At 41.2% G+C, this 26320-nt stretch overlaps 1 protein-coding gene across 5 annotated transcripts; it reads left to right on the top strand.

The window, feature by feature from the left end:
• The first annotated feature begins 9297 nt into the window (after window positions 1-9297).
• rnpc3 (RNA-binding region (RNP1, RRM) containing 3) lies at window positions 9298-26105 on the top strand. 5 transcript variants are annotated; one of them, XM_037078979.1, is made up of 16 exons: window positions 9298-9414; window positions 9962-10117; window positions 10203-10250; window positions 10391-10500; window positions 10769-10858; window positions 13075-13186; window positions 13887-13955; window positions 14821-14963; window positions 15227-15352; window positions 15736-15878; window positions 18462-18629; window positions 20988-21082; window positions 21286-21344; window positions 23340-23472; window positions 25524-25601; window positions 26033-26105. In XM_037078979.1, exons 1-15 carry the CDS (start codon window positions 9313-9315, stop codon window positions 25590-25592), a joined length of 1623 nt encoding a protein of 540 aa, XP_036934874.1. In that variant the 5' UTR covers window positions 9298-9312; the 3' UTR covers window positions 25593-25601; window positions 26033-26105. The 5 variants fall into 5 exon arrangements, with proteins under 5 accessions (XP_036934874.1, XP_036934876.1, XP_036934873.1 ...); XM_037078981.1 differs by having other exon boundaries at window positions 9343-9418; XM_037078978.1 differs by having other exon boundaries at window positions 9413-9557; window positions 18465-18629.
• Window positions 26106-26320: the final 215 nt, after the last annotated feature.

Genomic DNA, 26320 nt, shown 5'->3' on the forward strand with positions numbered 1-26320 from the left:
ACAACATAGCTCAAGACGAGTCATGTAGCACTCACCTCCGACCAGAGCTGCCTGTGCTGCTGGTGCCTTCTTTCGCCCTGTCAGGCTCTAGCAAGTTATCCAACAGAGCCCCCCAAGGCGAGCTGCCAGTACAGACCTTTGGTGTTCAGGTATGCCTGTGGAAAAGCATGTCGGAAGAAAAAGGAGGGGAGGGGAAGTTCAGTGCAAACCCTCTGGTGATTAGAAAAATCTTTCAGCTGTGCTTTCACTTGGCCCATTATTAGTGGATGTTCTAAGGAAGCCTTTAATTATGAGATTATTAATGGGAAAACAGACAATATTTCCCTAATGCATAACTTAGCTCAGGGCTCAATTAACTAAGGAGGTACCATAACATGCAAAACAAAAAAATAAAAAAAAACATTTTAAAGCACCGGGGAATTAAATTAAATTACATTTTAACAAAATATATTCATAATTTGTGATAATAACTGCATTCCATTTAGGCATGCCTATCCCAGGACTCTGATGTAGTCCATTTTCAACAAAAGGCTTTTTAACCTGCCAATGCAGAGTAAGTACAGGTGTAATAAATCAGTTTTAGTTACGACTACTTACTTGTTAGATGTGTCAGTAACCCATGATCAAGGAAAGGGTTTGTCTTTTTTAGCCAATCTCAATCTCTTGCAGCTAGTGCGCCCACTTTTTTTTTAGCTGCTGACATTTACATGTATCTGGAGAGACGCAGTGTAATAAATGTGTAAAAAACAATTTAAGCTCGCTTGCCGTAACAGAACAAAAGCACAACACTGGCTGTGGCAATTAGCTTAAGTAGCAACATAAGCTTTCAGCGGAATGCAACCTTGGCAAACTTAGAAGCAAACAAAGCAAACTATATAGTAATACACTGCTGGAAAAGAGTTAGTTTACAGAGGAACTAACTCAGTACTTCACGTCACTTCATGTAGCTGTGGGGTCTTTTCTTTGACTTAGGCTGATGTTCATGTCGAGCCCCAATGACACAGCTGTGCTTCAGTGAAGCTTGATTAATTCAGTCTTGATGAAGATGACTGATGGAAGCTGCTCTGATGGTTGGACAAGAGATAATATGAATGGAACTTAAAATGAAAACTATTTTTAACATTTTGCTCACCATTTTGGCCATTTTTACCAAAGAAAGTTTCATGTTTTTTTTTCTTTCTCGCACAGCTATACAACAGATTCGGTCCAACTGTGTCCCGACTTCGAGACGCCCACATCTTTAACTGTCAACAATAAAAGCGTGAGTCCAGCTCTTGTGCAATACTGTATTTGACCAGAAACACTTGTCGTTTGCTGCGACCATACGGTTAAGCAAAGAGAGCGCCTGCTCTTTTATGACAATATTTGTCCAGATTACGGCCATTTCCAATCCACTCAAGGCAGCCAAAGTTAGTTGTTTATGATAGCCCTAAAAATTCCATTTGAACAGTAAAACCACATTTATGAGAGCGATTTCATTAAGTCATTTTAACTTTTTTATGCACTCCTGGTTAGTTTAATCTATATCAGTGCATTTACTCAAGTAATTATAATGGTTAAATAAATGTATCAGCGTGAAAGACATAATATTTCCCTATGAAAGCAGAGGACTGGAGTTTCTTCTCAAAGGACCAGGTAATGAATGTACTGTGTATTAGGTGCTCTTTGTGCATTGCTATGATTTTTAAGGCACCGCGTCTCCTTCCGTTGGATGCCGACCTTCTATAATTAAGAAATTGCAGTCAGGCAATAGAAGTGTTGGATCATAGCAATCGAGACACGGGAAGTTGTGGGAATCGTAATGCCGGATTCTGACATCCTCCCCACACCTGAACGGTTGAATTGTGTTTAAATGGCCCTTTGACTTTAACCTTGGTGCACTGCGGACCTCTCATTATTTAACAGGCATGTGAAAGGTGACGCTTATCATTCTGAGACTGTTTGACACTTGACCGTTAGGCTAAAAAAAAAAAAAAAGCAATACTTGCATGAGGAGAAGAGATGATCACTGATGCACCACTGGTAGTAAATCCGCACAATATTCGGAGTGGGTCTGAGCAGGGCCGCGGCTGGAAACACTTAGAGAAGTGAATAGTCTCCACATGTGCAGTCTTTTGTTACCGATGCCATTGTGCTCTCAGCTGGCACATTATTTGGCCTGCTCAGACAACATCAGTGCAATGTGGTGATTTATTTGAACTTTTTATTTTTATTGTTGTGTACGAGATTGAAATCAGTCAGTGTTCTGTGGAGATCCTGCTGGGGAGGTACATTTTATGTGGTTGGACGGCGAAAATGCTACAATCTTTGCAAGGTTTTTAAGTGTTGACAACTCTGAAGGTTTAGAGGGAGCATTTTGTGATAATGTCAGAACTCAGAGGCAAACAATGGATGCATGGCAAGTGCTCACCCAGAGCCCCTAAGCTGCTGCTTTATCTCCAAAAACCTAAACTATTACATGCATATGGCAACTGCTGTGTGGCCATCTCACAGTAAAAGCAGCCTCAAAGGATCCGTAATGCTGGCAGAAAACATCAGTGGAGGGAGCCTGCTGTAGTCCAGCTGTGCGCCTCCATTCACGACACGGTCCAGTCGAGCTCTGGGAGGTGCCCGAGCATTAGAGAGATAATTAACAGGTTGGAGAGGGCAGTCTGGCTGAAGCGGTGGATTGGGGTGATGTGGAGAGGCGAGACATCAAAACAGGATGGCAAAGTAGAAACACAGGGCACAGGCCTCTCCGGTGAAGCTGCGACGTGCCGGAACAGAGCGGCACTGTCGGAGCACTCGTTTCGGTTCCTGTCCCACCAACTTTGAGGACAGGAGTGTTCGGTTCTTGATTTTCAGTGACAGGAAGCAAAAATACACTGGATAACAGCTGAGCTTGTATCCGTTTTAAGATATATTTTTGCCTTGCGCCATCACCGCTGATTTCCTCGGGTGGCGAGACAGATCTCCAGTATCTGATTATTTTTGGCAACATGACTGCGGCAGAAACAAGCCGTGGGCACAGTATTGGCAGAACTCGCCGTTAAACGGTCGCTTATCCATTTATCTATCACCTTGGCCACTCTGAATAAATCCAACGCTGCACTCGCTTTTAACTCTCTACCAGCTCCTGAGGGAAATATCCATCGTTTTAAATGTTAAAGGCTCCCCCATGTTTGCCAGCTAGTCATTAACTGTGTCTGTCTGCCATGTGGTGCTTAGCAGGTAGTGTTCAAATCGTTTTTTTTGTGGGGGTTTTTTTGTGGTTTATTCGCAGCTGTCTGTCGCAACCAAACAAAACCTCCTGCGAATGGTGAGAGTGACGTAAAACAGTAAAGTTGTCAGAGCTAAAGAATGAGCTGAAACTCGCTGTAAAGCCCTGCAAAGCCCACATTCTACTCCACATGTGATTTGAGTGTGTCATGATTCGAAACAACAGCTTGCTGGGTAGCTTGCGTTGTCTTTAATAATGGAAATCATCTTTAATTTTCGTAAGATTGATTTTATGTCGATTGCGGGATCACAAACAGATCATCTGTAAAGCGCGAGTGGCGCTCCTTCCATCGACTTCCTGCACGTGGTGTGAATTTACTTCTCTCGCCAGTATCACTCATCCTGTAACTTTGACCCTCGGCCATTACTCTGCAAATCCTTCGATGCTATCTCTGTGTGGTCGCCGGCGTTCAGCGTTCGGGGCTGCAGGCAACATTCCTCGCATTCTGCCTCGGCCCTGGATCCCTGACCTCCTTTCACCCTTGGCAGTCTCCTTCCACAGCGGGTGACACCGTGTTTGATCCCCGCACACGTCTTACCTTTCTCCACCAAGCCAGGAAGAGAGCACACGAGCAAACGAGTGAGCCGCTTTAAACCTGTCCAATGAGAGCTCAGGTTGCATGGACAGAGGACCCTCGCTGTCATTAATCACAGAGGATGGTTACGGAGCGAAAGTGTGCGCACCGACGCCGATTGCCCTTCGAGTTGGAAGTCTGTTTAGGTGCGTCACTGGACGGATGGAGGACTCTGGGGTTCAGGCTCACCTGTAGAATCTGTGGAAGATTTCTATCTTCTCACTCAGTTTCAGACAGTGATTGAAAACAGGAAACCAGGCTCATTTGGCTCCTGAGACTGAGTATGGTGGACTCGAGCTTGAGGTGGTGTCTGCTGTGAATCAAGCTGCTGTTCGCATCGTTTTGGGATGTCAGGTGTAGACAAATTCATGTTTGGGTTGATGCTGGACCTAGATATCATGTAAACCTAACGGGCTGAACTTAGCCATATCCTCCATCAAATGCTTTCGGGGAAGTGCTGATTAAACAGAGACTGCACATAATTCATATTATTTCTTTCTTTGCCCGGACTCAGGCAAAGACCGAAATAAAGACTGATCGGCTGAGAATAACAGGTTCAGCGCCTGAGATGCACTGTTATCAACCTCCGTGCTGTCCAAAGTGTGCATCTTTTAAGTCTCCGCACCAAACCTCCCTTTTGGAAGCGTTGTTTAAAAAAAGGCAAAACAGAAATTATTTGTTATTCCCTCCAAGAAATTATTTGATTTACCAGCGCATGACAACGCAGATGTGAACAAGGACATCCAAAGCATGACCAGTACACCCCCCCCCCCAAAATTAGAACCAGACAGTCACAACTATCAAATAAATTATCATGACAATGAAATTATAATCCTAATAGGTGCAGCATTGCACATCTGTAGGCCACATGAGTCTTCAATGCACGAGTGGCTTCAACGGCTTCATGCAGCACATCTGTCAGTGGGAAGGCTCGGTCGTCTGTTCCGACATGAATTAAACACAAAACATTTGCGCCTTTAATGGTTTTATGCGAGACAGCATGTCAACTCTGTTGTGACTGGTTGAAATACAACACATGTCGCACATAAAGTCAGCTTGGGTCTATAAGAACTGCCTGTCAGTATGCATGCAGGAGACATTTGAAGACAAATTGGTCTGGTTATAATCAGACTTGAACACTTTTCAGATGCTGCCACTAATAGGGGCTCACTGTTGCATATGTATGTCTCTTTTGATGGCACTGTCACCGTTGGGCATCCTTCTGTAAGTTGGCTAACTACTAGTTTGTCCAGGTTAACTGCAGAACTGAGTTTTTTGTTTTTTTTTGAGAAAATACTAGGACTGAGAAAGAAAACAATGGGCCTTCCTGCAACCTAATGATATTCTTTTTAGTGCCAGCTTACAATTGGCACGGTGCTAACGTGCAACTTAGATGGTGACCCTGTAAAATATGATGAGCTAAACATGCATTGCCACAGGGGTATGTTAGCATTTAGCTCCAAGCACCTCTGTGCCTTACTACACTGACTGACTCCTGTTTATCCATATGTCAGAGAAGACCATTACCAAAAGACTTCTGCTGCTGTGACCAGCAGCTAGAAGTGTAATAAGCGTTAGAAATAGTAGCACGTGACAATAATAGTTTTAGTAAAGAATCTAAAAAAAATCCATCCACCCATTGGCTCCTCTCCTCAGGATGGTCTCTGAATTTGTGTTTGTCACAGCTAACATTAGCTCACTTTGTGCAAACATATATGTAAATAGCCTATTCAAACAATCAGCTTGGCTTGTATGCCGCGGCAATCATGAATGCCGAGACTGAGGGATCACTGTCTCCAGAAGAGAGCAGAGTGAAGGCTTGAGAGCAGTCGCCGCTTTCTGGCATTCCACACCAATCCGAGAGATGGACTTTGTCAAACACGCACACATGAGCGGTGTTAAACAGACAGACAGGAAGAGGAAGGGATGTGGCTGCCTCCTCCTGATGCTATTGAGGTCATTAATATTAATGTTAAAGGACAAGTTTGGTTTTCTTGGTGAAAGATAGATGAGAAGATCGACAGCTCTCCCACGACCGTCTGCTCACTGTGGCGCTGGAGCAAGCAGCTGGGTAGTTTAGCTTAGCATAATGAATGGAAACAGAGGGAAACACCTAGCGTGGCTGCCTATGAAGCACCGACCGACTGCCTAACAGCACGTCCAGAGCTCGCTAATAAACGCGTTGTGCCTCAGTACCACAACCAAGGTGCAAAAACAACACGGGGGTTTTCTGGGTGGGTCTGTTTCTTGGCCGGGTTCAGAGGCAGTTGCTAAGAAAATAAGATGTAAGCCCCAGTAAGCCCAGATCTGTTTCCCTCTGAAATAAGCCAAGTCCTGTATTTGGCATATTTGTAGAGCCACAATGGAGGCACGATATGCTCCGCACCTACGCTTTTCAATGCAGTTTCCATGCCGGCCGCTGGAAATACACACTATCCCACCACAGAGGCCCCTGCGGCCCCCAACCATGAAAGAGTCCATTTAAAGCCTCAGAGGCTGGACATGACCTGAGTTTACTGTCTAGGGTGTATTTAGCCTTCCCTCTGTGTCCACTCAGGGAATACACCGGCCAGGAGGACTGTAGTGGCCTGTTGAAGGTTCAGATCATTGAAATATGTCCCTGGCTGAGAACATGAAACATATATATTGTCTTTTTTTTTTATTCATTTATTTTTTTACCAAAACTTAGGTGAATTTGTTCAATCCGTGTCAGCTGAAATCCAAACTGTTGACTGGACTTTTGGAAGCACTTTCCTTTTTATTAGCAAGTCCCTCAAACTCACAAACAGGACTGGATGTGTGTAGCTGCCAAATCTTTTCATCTGAGGCTAAAAACCTAACTGGAAAAGTATTTCTGCGGACGACCTCAGAGAGGAGATGAAATGCTGGAGAGACATGAGTAGAATTTTGAGTGTTGACCTTATTTCTGCGGCATCCATTTTGAACAGCCAGGTGGGGAAACGGCATCGTTTATTCAGCCAGATTCCATAAACGTGTACACATACTTGGTCTTAATTCTTACAAAATTTTGATGTTGCTATTGATTCTTTTGGGGAATTTTTTCCATTTTTCTTCAACTTTATACCAAATTGAGAGACGAATGGCTGATTCCCCTCGCTCCAATTCCCTTGAACTCCCCTGCCCGGCATAAAAAACCGACACTGACACAGCTCTAGATCACAGCAGAGCTTTTAGCAGCCGTAGAAGCCATAGATTTCCCTCAGGAGTCGGTGGAGACCAAATCAAAGCTAAAAGTAGGGGGAATATTTCGCCAATGTTTGCCAGCACATGAGCACAATATCAGATGAATGCTAATACTGCTCTGTCTCTGCTGTCTGTTTAAATAGGCAACTGTATGAAGTGATAATATGCCAAGGTGATTACAACTTGCTGCACTGCCCGTAAGTTGCCAAAACATTAATTCAATTAGGTTTAAGCTCTGTAATGTTGATAAAGACCACACAGATCGTCTTGTAACGATGGAGGAATTTTGATCCCGTAACGTCCCATCCAGGCCTGAGATTGGTTTCCACACTGGTTTATGTGCTGCCAAGATAATAATGAGTAAAGATGATAAAACCCCCACATCAAAACTCCACAGTGTCCCTTGACCAGAATATCTCTTCATTCTTTCACACCTCACATTCTCATTTCCATGCCTGGTGATTACTGTCTGGAAGTGCGGCGCCGGCAAAATTAAAAGAAATAAATCTCACATTCCCGCAGATTGCCACATGAGTCGATCATGTTGTTTTACATCGTGTGCCCGCTCCCTTCCTGCGATGAACTTAACCCAGTTTGTTTTCCTAATTGAATATCAAGAGGCTGCTGAGCTTCAGTGAAAGCCCACTGACTGGAATAAGACACCGAGTCTGTAGCTTTTGGATGCTTCTCTGGTGGATAGAATCAGCCAAAAGACTACAAATACAAACATTAATTTTCATCCCGGTGACTACTTTGTGCTTTATAATGTCCTGCTGACAGAATCCGAATCCTCTTCTGACTCTGCTATTACCTCGGCTCGCCTGCAGAGGCAGTAATAGCCCTCCATTTATCTTTTTTTACAACCTGAAAGTCTGCAGTTTTCAGTTTTCACTCTTTCCCTGTCTTTCACGGTCAAGCCGTTTTCCTTCAGTTCTTGAATAAGACATGATGGGTAGCCTGAAACTGGCATTTTATCAAACATGAGAATCTAGTGCAGTCATTGTCAGCCTCCTTTGAATGCCAGATACCATTTTCAGCATGAAAGTTGTAAAAGATTTCAACTTTCATCCGCAGCTTTGTCGCCCAAAATATTGCTGTCAGCCCACTGGATAGAAACTGAGTCACTCCTCCGTCAGACTCGGCTCGTTTTCCCCCCAGCCACCGCATTCCCGATCAGCATCTCTCTCCCTTTCCCCCCCTCCCTCAGTCTGATGCGTCACGTCGGAGGGAGGTAGGAGGACAGAGTATCTACCGTTCCTCCCATCACCTGTGAAATTTCAGAGCCAGGCCACGGTGAAAGGGGGTATTGTGTCCCCCTGATGAGGAATGCCCTTGCATCGCTCGTCAAAGAAAAGGCTTCATTTGGCCAGGAATTTGGAGGCATCTCGAGAAGTGTAGGGGAGATTTTCTCGGGGGTGGAGATGGGAATCTGAAGGCCCTCGTAAGGCTAGGCAGGAGAGGGACAGGCCTTCCCACAGTGATACTGTCTAGTCTCCCTCCGATAGATTAAAATTCAACCTACAGAAAACCCCCTCTGTGCTAGGGACGACACATTTTGTGACCCCTTTAAGTCTCTATCAATAATGAACAATCTAGCCTTTTTTATTTATGAGGTCCATTTTAGCAGACATTGTTCAATACGTTTTAAAAGACAATGCCACTAGTTTAGGTTAGCTCATAAGCATTTGTTTAATAATATAATCAAGTTAAAGAGGTCAACTGAAGTAGTTTCCAACCTGCATGCTGTAGCCTGAAGTGTCCCATTCATTTACTGCTGCAGCAGCTGTTATTTCATATGGTGAAGCTGACACCTGCTGGCAAAAAACAACAACTAAACTTTCAAGCTGAAGGGCTGCATGTCAAAATACATCATATGGTGCAGAGCTTTATATTCCTTGATATAAAAGTGCATAGAAAAAACTTAACATGATTAACTTGAGTAGTACCTTTACTGACACCTAAATATATAATACTAAGTATCAATAGCTCCATTAATCCCATTAAACTATAGCATTGAGGTCTTTGACCATGGCAGGAAAATTAATGTCACTTTGTCAAATTTCAGTATTTTTTTGTTCCCTTCTGATCGCTTCAGTTCGGTCTTTTACTTTGAAAGCATACCTACCCACCGCATGTGTTTAGTTCCTCAGTACACTTGAAATAAGATCCGCAGGACGGCTAGCTATCGTGTGTACAGCTTCATTCATAGTGGCGGAGAATAAAACCAGTGTGACAGGGCAGTGCGAGGAATCTTCCAGTCCAGAAGGTGGCGGTAATGCGCTTTACTATTTGTCACTCGACAGGAATCACAGAAGAAGAAGAAGAGGAAGAGGAAGAGGAAGGGGGCGGAAGTGGATTTGTTTACTGGCTGCTGCAGGCAGGTGTGCTTTCAAAGATATCACTTGAATTCAAATGAATGATTCTCTCAAACGTTTAACTGTTGATACTAGGGGCTTTTTTTATATATATATATGTCAGACTCAGAGGAAGACTTGGAGTTCACAACAGAGGAGTAAAAAGGTGGAGGAAGCTTGGGAATTCTCTGCACGTTAGCTTCGTTCAGCTAGTTAGCTAATGTTAGAGCTGGCCCGGTGTAGTTGTAGCAGTACTGTTATTTATCCGAAGAACTTGCTATTTAAATCAGTCATGGGTGGATAAATGTACACATCTCGTATGACATATATGACATGATTTTAATTCGGCAGTAGTCCTTTTACAAATGACGTACGTTTAATACAGTAAGGTTCACAGCTTACAAAAGTGTTTGGCAAAGGGATTTAGAAATATGTATTATTGTTTAATGCAACTCGACAGCAAAAGTTGTGACAATAAAGAGGATCCAGCCGGCTGGTTGTGGGCATGATGTGTTGTTTTTGTTTCAGTGATATGTAACTGTGTCCTCTCTCTGCCTGCTTCCCTAAAAGGAAATGGACAAGAATGAAGACCAGGTCCAAACAGTCGGCAGTAAAACTCTGCTGATCCGCCACTTGCCAGCTGAGCTCAGCCAGGATGAGAAAGAGGACCTCTTAAAGTTTTTTGGAGCCGAGACAGTCAGGGTTTTCTCCAACAGGGGCCGTTTGGTAGGTTGTGCCTCACAGGGACTTCACCTCTTGAACATCATACAAGTTGCTGTCCAGTCTGAACTAGCCTTTTCTGTCTCCACAGAAACATGCAGCCTTCGCAACCTTCGGGAGTGAGAAGTCAGCAGCAAGAGTGAGTGACAGATGTGGTGTTTGTAATTGTAAGAAACATGAGTCGGCCTGATTTGTGTGAAGTTTGCCAAAGCTAATGCAGCTAATGTTGTATCATAATCCGTTTTGTATGACATTCAGCCCCCCTCACATCTTTTCTAGGCTCTTAGCAGGCTCCATCAGTTAGAGATCCTTGATCGTACGCTTGTAGTGGAGTTTGCAAAAGGCCAAGATGATGTGACAGTATTAAAGGACCCACCGGTGTCTAACAGGTATGTTGCTTGAATCATATGAATTGAGAAACACAGATCTGCTCAGGTGATTCTCCAGGGACACAGGGATTTTATGTTCATGTATATAGAAATTACCCTGAATCAGATGAACCGGAGTCACAACTGACAAGAAATCCTTGCATAGTGAAAACAGAAAATCACTCTGCCGCAATATGAACATACAATATTACATATCAAGTTAAACATGATCAAAGATGAAAGCGGCAATCGAGCCATTTTTGTAACATGTACCATCTATTTTCCACAGCGGTAAACATGTTGGGAAGTTGCAGGAGACACTGGAGACCAAACAGCCGAATATTCCCCTCATAGAGACTGGCGTTGCTCCTAGTCTTGGGTGAGTGTTGCATGAATGTCCATCCCGACACAGCTTTTGACAGCGCTGGTGTGATATGAGCTGATCTCAATGTACTGTATGATTTTGGAATGAGATAAGGAATGCTGTTATTCTAAATTTGCTTTTGCTAAATGAATCCGTGAGGCCAAAGACACATGAGACTTTCCTAAAGTGATATTTCAATTATGCAGAGTGAATAGGTTAGTCTGTCATTCTCCAGCACATTGTACTGAAAATATCATCTTGAATTCTAGTATTTGCTGTCGCCTGGTGCTGTGAGCCAAATAGACATACTAATCAACTACATTATGCAGTTGAACAGACTTACCTCATGCACCTTAAGTATGTATGTATGTATGACACATGCTCTCCAAACCTGGTCAAAGTGTTGTTAGTGTAGGTGTGTAGAGGCTGCCCCGAAGGCTAGCTGACAGCAAACCTGGATGAGAATCTGAGAGCTGTAGTCAGGGGCTGTCAGCGGCCCTGTGTCCAATTAGATGGTCAGGCTGCCACTGAGTGCCTGACAGGCCGTCTGTCCTGCCAGTTGGTGGAACCAGGTGGTTTTTGATACCTCTTGCTCCAATACTGACAGTCTGTCCTGCCTTGTGCTAAAATTTGGATCAGCCTTTAGTGTCCACTCTCTCCTGATATGATGCCGTTTTTTTTATTATGTGTTTGTTGCACAAATCGATACTTCACTGATTGTCAACGAAAGCCGTGTAATGTGAATGAATCAAACGATGAATCTTTAGAGATTTCTTGATTGGATTGCAATTAAGTGTGAGCAAATTAAAGATTTTATTCTTCTCGTTGTGTAGAGCAGTAGAGAATTCTGGTGTCTCACAGTTGAAATGCTGAGAATTCATTTTTATTCTGTCAGGAATATATTTTGGGATATTAAAATGGAACTGATGTCTGAAAGTAATATTCACATTAATGTCCAAATATTCATTTTTTAAATTGGTTTTATGTTTGGTTGTAGTGATTCTTTCATCGCACTAAAATACTGTTTAAGTTATAAATCATGAGAATGCACTTCAGTGATCTACTACAAGAAACCAGATTAATCTGAAATGCATTGGGGCTTATGGCGATTGATTCAAGTCTACTTAATATGTTTGATGGGGGTTTGTCATCGTCTCTGTTGGTGACTAATGTCTGCCGTTTATAGAAAAGTCTGGTAGACCAAGACATTGTTTCGGATCTTTCCATATCTCTTGATAAAGCTGCAGTTAGTGTGTACACTTTGCAAAACTGTGCTGCAGGACTGCAGGAACACTGCTAATGTGTCTAACCACCTGTTAATGGCAGTCATCATTTCTGGCAGGAAGTGGACACTAACAGAAGTTGCTTGTTGATCTGTGTAATTCAGTATCACAAAATTGATACATAGTTCAATAAAGTTCCTAAGATTGTAACTGAGAATCTGTTCAGTGTAAGAAGTGGATAGGAATGTAGTTAATCCACTGAGTCCAGTAACTGACATATCAAGGTACATCATCAGATCCATGCCAGGATGTATGGAATTCCGAGGAGCTGCTTGTCAGACTGGGACAGTTACATTACCAACCATACATTGCATTTTCCAAACCAAAGTTTCTGTTGAATCAGACACCCCTTTTGGTAGGGCAGTAGATTACAACTGTGCTACAGCTTATTAAATTACAAATTAATTATGGAAATTATTGTATTTGTTTAATTGATTATTTTCTTTTAAATATTGTGTTATTTTTTATAGCATTGTTGTTACATTTCACTGACTTATTTCTGACAGTGTTGACTACTCTCCTCAGTCCCAGCAGGACTGACTGCTGACAAGTCCCTTGTCATCTAGTTAAGTAGCAGATAATATATTATACACATTGCATCCCCACCTTACTTCTTTGTTTATTTGGCTTGAGTAGCTTTAGATTTGTTCTCTCTTGCCACACCACGCCTCGGTTTATGAAGATTATTTTTACATGAGGACAAGCCTTGGTGCTGACATGGCATGCCGGTCCCAATGTCCCTTAATGGCTGGATTTTACATTTTGTTGGCTGAGTGCTTGTCATCTAAAGAATAAACTACGTGGCTAAAGCTCACCGGCTGGGCTGCATTTTCATGTGTCTCCATTATGTTGACATATGTTGTGATTTGTTCTGTGAGGCTGTGAGTTGCAGCTACAGAGTTCCCCTTTGAGTAACTTTGTCTTTTCCTCTCACTCTCTCTCCCGCAGGTTGAAATTTCAATCCAATCCCACTTTGAAATATTTATACCCGCCGCCGTCTAATGGCATTTTGACAAATATAGCGCATGCCCTCATCAGTGTGCCAAAGTTTTATGTTCAAGTGAGTAAATACTGCTTCTTTGATATTATTTTAGTTTTTATCCAGCACCTGCATGTCTCTGATATGCAGATGTTTCTCCTCTGTGTGTATGTATTTGTATTTTGGTGTCTTTTTATACTGTCTCTGTTTCACACCTTCCTTGTATGGAAAGTGTGAATTTATACAAAACGAAATGCAAATGTGACAGCATTTCTAGCCTTCAGATTTATATTGTGAAATGGAAATACGATTCTGGAATAAGTGTCCCAGAGGTTTTTGAACTGCATCCAACCTCTTAAAGATCAAACAGCAAACATTTGCCTTTTAAATTTCAATTTTGGGAGCTAGTATTAATAATAAACCATAAGTGGGAGGCATGAGTTATGGGTTTAACATTTCCCTGGGAGCCGCGCTGCCTGGATTTTTCATTGCTGCTACTTCCGACGTTAGCGTCTTGGTGGTGCTAGTGTGTTGCGGAGGAGCTGCCTTCTCGCTCAGCCTCACCACTGCTATCTCACTTCAGCCTCAATCTCACCTTGATCCCCGTATTTTAAATGAAAATGCAAAAGCCTTGCAATCTGTTTTACATATGGAGCCCGAGTTGCAGGCTGCCTGTTTGAGAGCAGCAGTATATTTATATTACCAGCTCCCACCCAGCCCGTGGTTTGAATCCTGAGATACAACTCTCACTGCTGTAATACTCGTATCTCCAATTATACAGGTACTGCATCTGATGAACAAGATGAATTTGCCATGTCCCTTTGGCCCTGTCACTGCCAGACCTCCCTTGGTAAGCATGCATACATTATTGTCCAATGAAAAATAAAAGGACAATGGCCTGAATGGTTTAAAGATGGAGATAAGCTATTATTGTTAAATGAGAATAACTGTTTTAATGACAAGGCCCAATTTTCAAATATTTTGATTTAGTCAAAAATGGTGAAAAATATCATTCAGTATTTCATAAAGTATATCAAGAATCAAGAGTGAAGAAAAAAATATTCTGTTTACTGTCATGGAGGAGTAAAGAAACCAGAATACTTTAACTTTATAATAAAATTACTTAGACCGTTAATTGATTATCAGTATGATTATTTATTAATTGTAATAGTTGTCAACCATCGCAGCTTTAAGCTCAACTGTTGAGATATATCAGCTCCCAGTTTAAAAGGACCCTCATTAAGTCAGTGGGTTATAGGTTTAGTGACACACTTTTTGGAAGCATCAATTATTTTCTCAAAGTCTGAAATCGTTTAAAAGTGCAGATATTGTTCTAAAAATTCAGACGTACACAGAAAGCCTTGAGTACTGAAGACCAGATAATGACAAGAATCGTCCATCACAGCCCTGTGAAGTTTACTACCTATACACTCATCTTTTATTATTATCGGAGCAGGTAATATTTGACCACTTTGTGTAAGTCTCAAAATGTTGTGATTTAAGAAAAACTATGATAAATCAGCCGTACTGTGATAGGAAACAGGTGGCTGGGCAGGCTTTAATACTTACAAATGATCAATTCTGCTGCTTGCAAACCAATCCTCACTTCCAAAACGTTGCTTAAAAGGTACCTTGGGGAAGAAGACGCTCATGAAATGTTTCAGTCGAACCTGGAGGCGTCTGTAAGCTAAGCCGTGTTGTTCTGTTTCCTGCAGTTTGACTATCTGCCTCCCGCGCCACCCATCCCCATGCCTCCTCCCTTCCCTCCCGACTGCCCCCCTTTACCAGAGGAGGAGATGGAGCTGTCCAGTGGGGAAGAATCTGAGTATGAGAGCGGGGACGACGAAGACAAGGAGAGGTGAGGTGCACGTAACTCATCGAATTCAAGAGGACTCGTCTCTCACGTAAATGCCTTCTTGAGACAAAGGAATTTCATTTCGTTTTGCATCATATTGCAGCCGCCAGTAGTGCCAGCGTGCTAATGTGTCATTCAGAAGTAATAATGTTTCTAGAAACACAATTGGCTTGAAGGGAAATGTCTTTAAATTCCAGCGGGTGGGTCCGACGGTTTATACTTTTTTTTTTTTCTTGCCCTTATTCCCTATGCTTGCTTTATTTCAGGATTGTTCGTCTGATGGGCCTGGTCAACCAAGCATGCAAAAGACCCCTGAGACCAAAAACAGCTTCAAAAAGAAAGAAGCCCAAGATCAAGGATCTACTCTATGCTCCCAAACCAGACTCTCAGAGGTACACCAAAGGCACTCATGCATGTCACGGTCCTTACGCACAGCTCATCTCGAGACAGTATTCACAGGCAGCTAAAAAGGAGTACAAAAACCTCCAGACAATAACTCGTCCTCATAAAGACAGCCTTGTGCGGCTCCGAGACTTATTGTTTCAGCACCACACATGCACACACAAACTCCCTTAATGACAGACTCTGTTTCAAAACTATAAAAACATACACGCCTCGGTGTCTCCTGGCTGCATGTGTGCGGACTGGGAAATATCTGTGGTTGACCAGACCAAAATATCCCTGCCGTTAAGCCGCTCAGGAGCCGGGTTTATTGTGGGATACTTTTTTAGAGGCTGCTGTTTAGGCCGGTTGTGATTGTCTCTGCCATCCTCAGTGCCCCAGTGCTGCAGCCCTCCGATGTGTTTGAGCAGCCCCTCCCCGCCGGCCAGAAGAAAATTGAATTCCATATTTCGGGTCCAGAGGTGGCAGCCATAGTGGAAGGTAGCGGGCCAGGTCAGCATGATGATGAAGGCAGAGGTAAGGGCTCCGCTCGATAGTCACTTTCTGCAACTTCTGATTATTTTTATGTCAAAACCAGAATTATTAGATTTCAAATAATTGATAGCAGAGTAGCTCCTCAGATTTGAGTTGAGGCACTGGTGTCCAAACGTTTGAAGATACATTTTTATTGATTAATTGATCCACTAATCGACTGAGGATTTCCACAAAGTTGTGTGACATTACTTCACAAAAAGTCAATCACAGGTAATATCAAATAGGACTGCAACAAACGGTGATTAATCATTTAAATATGTATCAAAAGTGAAAAAAGCTGTCCTTTTTGGCTTGAAAAAGGACTGAAACGATTACCTACAAATGGCAAATAATTGTCTTTCAAACGACTAATCGATTAATTGACTCATGGTTGCAGCTCTAATTAACGAATGAGTTTATAAAATATATTGAAGCTCAGCACACAATTATAAGATTCACCTGACTGCAAGATTTTTGTCTCAATGAACTGATTAATCTCCGGGCCCATTAGATGTCTTAAAAATGCCCAAAGTAGTGCCTGTAAATGTCTAAGTTTGTCCAAGCAGCAGTCAGTAACCTGGAAATATCAGACACCGAAAAGTAACACATCTACACACAGTAAAGAGGCTGGATCCAACAAATATTTAGAATTTCTGATTGAAAAATTACTTAATTGTTTATGCAGTGATCAAAATAGCTTAAATATCCGTCGATTAATCCTCTAATCTTATTAGCTTGAATTGAGATTAATATCCATGCTTTCCCCACACTTCTCTGTTAGTGATTATTTGTATCTTGGGATGGAACTTGGTGCCAATGCAAATTCAGATCAGGGAAATTGAGCTAAGTTGTCTTAAGGAACACAAAAAAAAGTGTAGTAAAAGTAGATCAGACTAATACTATAGTGTGCACATACATATGGGGGATTCACTATAAAAAGTGCACTGACTGCTCTTTTTGAGGAAGAAAGGCCCTGTAGGGATTTGATGATTACTATACATCATGTTTATTATCACATTGAAGCAGGAGGCGGTTTTTGATACTTCTATTGACATAAGTTAAAGCCATGGGTGAAGTCAGAGCCAAGTGTTACACAGCAGTATATCACAGAAGCGACTCACACCAAAAAGGTTTTACCATTATCTGTACGAGGAAATGTCATTGGGGGCACAGTCTGTGTTACTTGTCAGCTGTGCAGGTCCCTGTTTGCCTTATCTCCCTTCTCTCTAGCTACAACTTCACTCCCTGGCAAGCCCCTGAGAAGTAAAATAGATCTCAAAGTCAAACACAAAAGATTTCCTAAAGGCAGGGGAAAGATAAACTATGACAGGTGGCTTTTTGGATTAGTCTTGTTTTGGGAAAGGAGGGTGGTGTTGGATCCGATAAACAAGCTATTTAAATGAAAAGGGGAGGTGGGGGACAGATAAGGAGGAGGATAATTTTGAAAGCAGTGATCTAGTTCTCTGCCGAGAGTGTATCAGAAAAGCTCCCCAACACTTCTTGCTCCAGTGCACACATACACACACACACACACACACACACACACATACCCCTTACGTGGATGACAAGCTTCTTCTTTCTTTTTTTTTCCTCCTCGGATTTGTACAGGCTCACTGCTCTTTGTAATTCCATCTACAACGTGTGTGTGCACATGCATGCGCTCCTCAAAAGTCTGCCAGATTTATCCTTCCCGGCATCTTTCAAACTCATGTTTGTAAAGCAGGGATGGATTTTGATTTGATTACAGCTCTTTATTTGATCGTACATTCGTGCATACAGCTCACTCTGGAGACTGTCTTCTGTCAATTATCAGCGGAAACACTTCACACTTTGACATTATTTTTGCCAGTGGATAGCATGTTTGTCCGCAACGATTAATTCAGATAGATTATTTTCACTATTAACTGTTTAGTCTGAAAAAATTGAAAAATGTGAACAAACAAACAAAAAAAACTTTGAAAATCACAATTCCAAAGTGACGCCATCAAATCACCAAAGATTCTTCATTTACTGTCATAAATTGTAGTTGTAATTGTAATTGAAGAAAAGCAGCAAATCCTACACTAAAAAAGCTGGAACGGGCAAATGGATGACACTTTTGCTTTTAAAAAAGACAACCTAACAATCTTTATAATGATGTCATTCATTTTATTTCGACCAACTAAGCAATTACTCAACTAATTGTTGCAGTTTGTAATAAGACTTCTTGTATTATTCTCATCTCAACCAGTGTAAAACGGAAAGAAATTCTAAACATCAATATATTGAACTGATTGTGACCAAGAGGATTTGCCTCTACTCCCCCATCCTGTGCTTGTTTGGTTTACTGAAAAGGATAAACATGGTGGAAGTGATTATTTCACCATCTGCCATTGTTAGACACTTTGAAAACTTCCATCTGTATTTGTGCTAGAGGGAGAGAGTTGTCGTCCTGTTTTCTATCATAAAGCAATTTAGTAGATCCAGCTTGGTGGCACGTAATGTAAGGTGCTGCCAGCAATATTGCCAAAATGAACAGTAACAACTTGACAAGTTGATATGAACGTGTTAAATATAGTTTCCTTAACACGCTCCATGTCCCTTTAGAAGAGCTCAACCTCAGCAGCAGTCAGGAGGAGGCTGAGGGCTTTGGGAAGCTTTACCCCAGCACCCAGCCGTCCCAACAACAAGACCAACACAGCGACGACGAGCAGGATCTCCCCTCAGACGTCATCTCCAGGAAGGAGCTGGAGAAAGGACGGCTGTCAAGAGACGGTAAACAAACAAACACCTTTCTCAACCGCACAGTCAACGAAGAGGTTATAAACTACCAGCGCCTTTTCTCTCCTTATCTAAAGAAATGAATATTGGTATCAGGAAAGTGACCGTGTGGTCAGGTTAGAGAAGTGTTAACAATCACAAACAATCATCCAGCCATTTTTTCCTGTAAGAAAGTGTTTTGTTTTGGTTCTGTGCATTGCACTTTGAGACTGAACAGCAGTGACGATAACAAGCTGGAAAAAAAAAAAAACACTTTTGCATTTCACGTTTTAAACAGCAATAACTGTCTTCCTCCCTTGCACAAATCCTGTTCTGTGCTGCAAGAAGATTGGAAGCAGCAAGAGTGGTTTGTTTGAAATGCATATTAGAAAAATTTGGCAGTTAATGTGAGCAGTGAGAGCCATTGTGGCTGAACAAAAAAGAAAAGTGCCAACTGCAGAAAATCTAACTTAACAAAAGAATCTGATAGATCCCTGAGGGGATGAGGAGCTTGTGCCAGAAAGTTTCGCACCACTGTTACCTTTCTAAGATTAAAATCTCTACAGGATGATCAGGACCGAGGGGAGATGTAAAATAGTTGTTTTTCTTTTTGAATGGTAAATTCTGCTGTTGGTAATTAGCTGCTGTCTGTCTTTAGGAGGGTGTCCAATATTGAGTGCAAAACATCAGCGGAGTGACTATTGTGGATTATTATTTCAAGCCATTTCCCTCTGATTGTCAGTAGAAAAACACACATACAGTGTTATAATCAATATTTTTTTTTTATTATTGAAATGGAACAAAAGACTGTGTGTGATACGTGAAGGAACCCCACAGAGAAATGTTGCCCAACCTGTCAGTTCCCCTCAGCCTTACTCAGAGTTTCAGCATCTTGTTAGTTTCTCCTTTCTCATCAGTGCCATTTCCAGACACAAGCAGCTGTTTTCTGTATTTAACCCACCCAGCACCGAACCACATACAAAGTTAGTGACGAGCTGTCAAACATAGTATAGAATTTAATGGCTAAATAGCAAAATTCATTCCTCGGGACCCATTAAAGACCAAAACAAGGCTTAAAGGAGAGTTAATATTGTACCTACATTTGTTAGATGACCAGAAACATGACTCCACTTGAATACAAATTGGGGATGTTAATGACAAATCATTAAAACATTAATCGCAATCAAGAATTGCGACCAATTTAAAAATTAGTTAATAAACATTCATAGATGGAGATCACAAAGTATCTGGTCACAAAATACAAATACTTGCTCATCAAATATATCAAAGGAAATACAAAATAATTGTGTTTAATTCAGTGTATTTGAAATTCAAGTGATGTACAATTTGGAGGATATGAAAAGACATTCTATACAAACAGATATTACGACATTTTAGAATTTTAGTAGCCTCAATGTTGATTGGATTTTGTCGGGAAGCTTTTGAAAAGAGACATGTCAGAGCTACGCAGTTACAGTGAAGTCATTGTTTTGTATTTCATGTTTTTTAATGTTATTTACATTTTATATTACATCCAACGTATTTGATATATTATCAATGCTTAACCAGAAATCCATTGTTAAGGCAGCCTCGCTATCAACAAGATATATTTCATCCCCAATTAATATATTGTTCCATATCTGTTGCAGATCTAAATAGGCAACTGTTCCATCACAGGGAAATCCACAGTCCAGCAACATTAAACAACCTAAACAAATGTTTAGTGTTGGCACTTGAGAGAGACAGAGAAGGTCTGATTCAACAAAAATGAATCATGTAAATTGATACAAGAGCTCCTGTACAGACATTGACCACCTGGGTGCACATCTACAGTTGATGTTAACAACTACAGATCCATTTACATTCATAGGTACACTCTGTTAGATAAGTGTAAATGGGTGATTGCAGCTGCCCTGAATGGTGATTTTGCTCTTGAATTTCATCATCCTCCAACCCCTGAATCCACATCAGTGGGCAGTTACATTTCTAACTGTATTTTTTTAATATGAATGTAATCAAAAAATCGAGGAGAAGCGCTGAGCTGGAAGTGTGTATTAATATGAAAATAGTCTTTTGATTTCCATTCGAATGCAGCACAAACAAGATACGATACGTCCAGGTCGTATCTAAAATGAACCGGCTGGTAGGTGTTGGGATCAAACACAAGTTCATTGCTTTAATGTCTGCTCACATCTCCTAGTCTAGTCCTTCAGTCCACTCCGTCTTAAATAAAACATGGAGTGGATGATATTGAGTTGCAATGACTTTGAATCTACCTTTTTGTAGGTATAGGCAGCTCTGTGATGCCTTGCGCTTGTTTTTGAAATGAACCTTGCATCATGATTTTCTCTTCTTCCCGTCTTTTTAAAACAGAGATAAAAAGGATGTCTGTGTTTAAAAATTATGAACCGGGCGAGCCAACCTGCAGACTGTACGTGAAGAATATCGCAAAGCAAGTGGAAGAGAAAGTAAGTGCATTTATAGCACTTGACCCACTTCTGTGTGTTTGTTTCACTGGATGTGATTCTTATTCTGTTCTAATGTTGTCAGAATTTTGTGATACTGATTAATATTAATGAACGAGTTGGAAATCCTCCAATCCTACATCATTTCTGCGTAAACAATTCATTTCATTGTCATTGTTTCCTGAAAATCACCGTTTGTGCTGCAGGACCTGAAGTACATCTATGGGAGATACATCAACCCTTCGTCAGAAACGGAGAGAAACATGTAAGTAAACTGTAATCCACATAATCTTGACGGAACTTCTTATTGACATAGGCTTGCGTGTCTCTTCATCCCCCTCCTATCTCCATGAGCTATTTTTGACTCTGGCAATTTGTCACTCTCCCTTGAGAGTTTTAGTAATTCATGCTGACTGTGTGTTGTGTTATTAATAAGTATCTAACCTGACGTAGGGGATCATGAGGGACATTTTTATGTTCGTGCATCAGCAGTACTTCAAATGAATATTCCACCTGAGTCATCAAACCGAGCTTATGTTGAGTAGAGAGGCCAGACTCTGAGCACAGATGTAGGTGATAAACGGGAAGATGCAGCTCTGCCAGAGAAACAGATTGTCCTCTGATAACCTGTTTCTGAATTCTGGAGGTTTTTTTTTTTTTTTCCTATTAGAGTGTAACTACAGTTTATTTGAGAGAATTCAAATGTTACATGCAATGCAAATATGTATATACTAGTTTTTATGTCTTAACCTACAGACCTTTGGGTCAAGGTTTCATTTTCATCAAACACAACAGCACACCCCACTGAGCAGTTCCTTGTAGAGATGCACTTCGTAGATATTGCGGCCAGGGTTTATTTTACCAGTATGCTTGTATTCAGATAATTACATTTAAAATCACATCAAAAAATCAATCTACAGTTGTGGTCAAAAGTTTACATACACGTTCAAAAAACATAACACAATATACAGAGAACATTAATATCATGGCATTTTGATGTGGCGGCATGAGCAGAACACAAACTACTTTTTCACAAAAAAATTATTCATGAAGTTTGGTTCAATAGTGAATTTATTATAGGTCTTCTGAAAGATGTGATGGATGGTTTAATTTTTCTAAAGACATTACACTGCACACACCGTATACTTCAGAACTATTAGTTAAAGCAAAAAAGTTGTACATTGCCAGTTTGAAAATGCTGTTTTCAACATTGTCTGATGTGCCATGGACACTGTTCTCATGTAAACATTATTTGAAATGAAATGATCGTTGTTGGCATACTAGTTTGCTGTCTCTTGGCGTCAAAATTAGCAAGCATTGAATGATCTTGATCGAAACATACAATTGCAGTTAATCTGAAGGGCCTGAAAAATAAACGGTGACAATATACATTGATTTCTGTAGGCATAAAGGAATTCTGTAAACTTTATTTTTCCCAGTACATTTATAGTTACAATTTAGATGCGGTGATGAAGTGCTTGAGTTCAACTTTTGAACAGGTCTATGAAAGGTGATTTTCCAAAACGTTAAAACTTAAAACGCCTGTGTTGACTGAGAAAGCTGAGCTTTTTCAAACTGATGACGAGCTACCCGGTGAGGTTAATGTGCTGTGTGACAGTAAAGAGAAAGACTTTCTGTCATATCTAAACTTAATTGTGAGAGTGAATCACCAATTCACAGCTGTTGTCATTAACCTGCATTTATACCGACTTTGTTATGTTGCGATCATAAATTGGTAATTGGATCAGCCCAGCTGTTCATCCCACTCCTTAGCTAATGTTGACTATGATGCAGGTTTTTGGTTGCCAAATGAAACATGGACGAAAAAGAAGATGTCTTTTTCTGTAGTTCACTGGGAGCAGAGGTGTGGAAACAAATATTTTTCAAGCGCAATCTGAGTTTTAAAAAAATTAGGCTTGTTGCGGTCGAACTGGCAACAGCCTACACACTGCCTAAGATATCCACAATGCAATGTTAACCACTGTTACTTCGTTCATTGGTTGTACCGAACAGTAGATGTATTAGAGCTTATAGTTGTTTCTCTTAGGCTTAAGTCGCTAATCAGTAAATGAAATGGTTGAAATAGAAGCCTGCAGATTCTTGGTGCGCAGTGACACATGATTAACAAGCACCGTTTTATGTGGTTACAGGAGCAGATGACCTTCGTATGTAACAGCCACGCACTATGATGTTGACTCTGCCCGGCCACAAGCCTTGAGTGATAATGATGTGTCCCCGCTCCGCTTTTTCTTTCCCTCAGGTTTGACATTGTGTTAATGAAGGAGGGGCGGATGAAAGGGCAGGCCTTCGTAGGACTCCCCAGTGAGCAGAGTGCAGAGAAAGCCCTGCGGGAAACCAACGGCTACGTTTTCTATGACAAACCCCTCGTCGTTGTATCCTTTTATCCCCTTTTTCGCAAGCAGAAACAAGGACAAGGATTTTATAAGGTGTGGCGCTCCAGGTTATATGTCTATTTGCTTGGGTTCAATTACTTGGTGTGTAGAGGAGGACACATGTAGTGGTACAGTATTTTTAATTAAAAGTTACTGAGAATAAGCTATATAAATTAGAGGGCTGTTCATTAGCAAACTAGCTAACTATACTTGGTTTTGTGCAACATCGTATATGTAAGATTCATCCCACAAGTAACCATTAGGGAAAAAAGGGAACATTTGGTATAAACTACCGCACAGGATCAAATGTCACTGAACATACATGAACAGGCCGTTAAGAGGTGGGGTGATTATTAAGTGGACCCCTCCCATCGCAGATGTGTTGTTGGCTTTGGTCCTCCGCGCTTGCAGGAGGATGAGGACTAATTTCTGGCAGCCCTGTACCACCACCTGCTCTTCCTCAGTTAAACACTGATAATTGAACATCAACATTTGAACTTGTCTAATGGAACAAGGCTACTGATTTTGATGGTGTTTTAATGTGCACCCCATAACCAATTAGCCCGGTGACAGCATATTAGCCTCTGAGTTAAAAGAATGAACGGCGATGTCGGCACTGTAATTTACTTGAAGAAGTTATCCTGCATGCAGCTGTACTCCAGGTAAGGTGACAGTGCTGGAGCCACAAATAATACAAAAACCAATACAGAGTTGTCATTTAGTCACAATTGAGCTAATTAAGAGGTGGCTTGAAAGCTAAAAATTGGACTCTTCTGCCGACTGGAGCATATTGCCTTTAATTTGTTAAGGTTTTGTATGGTTAGCCTCATGGCTCAGGCAACCTGAATCAAGTAATGGCTGACTCTGCCACTAATTACAAAAAGCACTGTATGGAGAGGTAATTACTGATGCAAATAGAACACACGCTATTGCAGAAAAAAACATCAACCATAAACAGTATCAGTGTGTTAGAGTGCATAAAAAATGCAGGTGATGAGGTGTTAAAATATATATATATATATATATATATATATATATATCTCATGTGAAAAATGTTCCTCTGACCAGAAGCGCACACACATACACGATAAGGTGGACTTGATTTTAGGGCTTCCTTCTATCTGGAGCATCAAAAACATCGAGTAAGGTTCAGTCTGGTACAGATGCCTTTTTAAGCAGTCATAGTGGGGAGGACAGCCGGTCCCAGTTTAGATTCCCTATAATGATTTTTTCAGTGCTAGCCTGAGACTGCAGTATGTCGCTTGCCAGGAAATCCTCAAACCAACCTGCTACTAAAATTAGTTACCTGGAAAAAAAAAAACCTGCACGAAATGTTAATAGTTAAAAGTGTACGTCTTCATATGCAGACAGCACTGCAGCGGCAGCCTTTCACACGTGTGGCTCCTCCCTGTTTATTCAACCTGTCACATCAGACAACAGTTTATCAGTCTATGTGAATGGCAGCCACAGTCACTGACTATGTGAGGCAAACGCCAGAGAAGCGAGACCCCTCGGTTTTTATAAGGTCCATTTTTTGGCCGGTAGTCTTTTGGCATTTATGAGCAAACATCTGCGGCCTTTTCTTGAATGAAATTCATATGAAGCAGCAAGTGCCACAAGGAAGAGGGCCCCTGTGGTTTATAGTGGCTGCATATGAGTAAAACATGACAATATATGAGTGTGATATAAATTACCAGTCTGTGATGACCCATCTATGACCCTCTGCCCAGAGCTGAAATTGGCTTTTCAGGGATGTCATGTTGTTGCATGTTTTCTGTGGTACCATCAGAGTATTGGTAGAGAGAACGGTATGCATTTGTTTTATGTCAAATATACGGTAACAAGAGTAGAAAATGTAATGATGCCAGAAGAGGGAGTAGAGTTGTTGGGTGCGTAGGATCACACTTAAGCTGAGTGTGTGGATCAACTTCCCTTACTTAAGAGGCTAACGGCGCTCGCGAAAGAAAATGCTCCATCAAGTGAGAGTAAACCTTTTAACCTGTTTTAATGAAACCATTTGCTGCCGACAGACCTTAACCTTAAATTCACAGCAATTTGCCAGATCCGCAAGACCAAAACAAGACGCTGCAGATACCAAGAGAGGACAGAAACAACGGTAAACTTGACAGGTGAGTCAAGACACTAAATCATTTGGGGCTCTGCAGAAGGAGAATATTTAAAATTAAATCAGTGCTCTTATGTATAGAACAAGCCTATTTATCTTTGAAATGGTGTTTTCCTTTTACACTTGTGTTTACACTTTATTTATTCAAGATGCCAAGGCTTGATATTGTGGCCCAGCAGAACCATTTGTATCCTTATTCTGGCATATCCTTTGAGAAGAGCAAAAGAAAATGTGGGCAGTGTGTTTGTAGTTTTTTTGTGGCAGAACTGTAATTTGAAACAACTCAGCCGTGTAGTGCAGAGCACCGTGCTTTGTTTCTGCAGCTTATTGTATCTTACAAATCCCTTTTTTTTTTTTTTTTTTATGGAGACTCTGTAAACCTGTACTGTTTCTGTGTCTCTTCAGCTTCTCTTTACAATGTTCTTTAAATTTCAGGTGATGGTCGTCAGATGTCATCTTCTTCTTTTATTACTGAACAAAAATAAAAATAAATATTTTATTAAAACAACTTCTGTCATTATTTCTTCCACTTACAGCATCAAACATATGTCACCATTTGTGGGTACACTTCAGTCAAACTATCCTAACTGATTCTCTTTAGTCCAAAACTTTAAGTCCTGACAACCGAGTAAATACAGACAGGGGAAGGTATATGAGATCTAGATTGGCTCTGCAGCAGATGGTGGGCTGTCAACACAGCAGAAAAACCACAGTCCTGAAGAG

This window comes from Acanthopagrus latus, chromosome 19 (genome assembly GCF_904848185.1).
Source record: "Acanthopagrus latus isolate v.2019 chromosome 19, fAcaLat1.1, whole genome shotgun sequence".
NCBI classification, from domain to species: Eukaryota; Metazoa; Chordata; class Actinopteri; order Spariformes; family Sparidae; genus Acanthopagrus; species Acanthopagrus latus.

Bases quoted from the DNA above. Each gene is read 5' to 3' on its own strand.
- rnpc3 (XM_037078977.1), top strand. From the start codon at position 9,450: ATGAATGATTCTCTCAAACGTTTAACTGTTGATACTAGGGGCTTTTTT. The intron at 14,964-15,226 runs GTGAGGTGCACG...GCTTTATTTCAG, and splicing joins GACGACGAAGACAAGGAGAG to GATTGTTCGTCTGATGGGCC. The intron at 23,473-25,523 runs GTATCCTTTTAT...TTAAATTCACAG, and splicing joins ATGACAAACCCCTCGTCGTT to CAATTTGCCAGATCCGCAAG.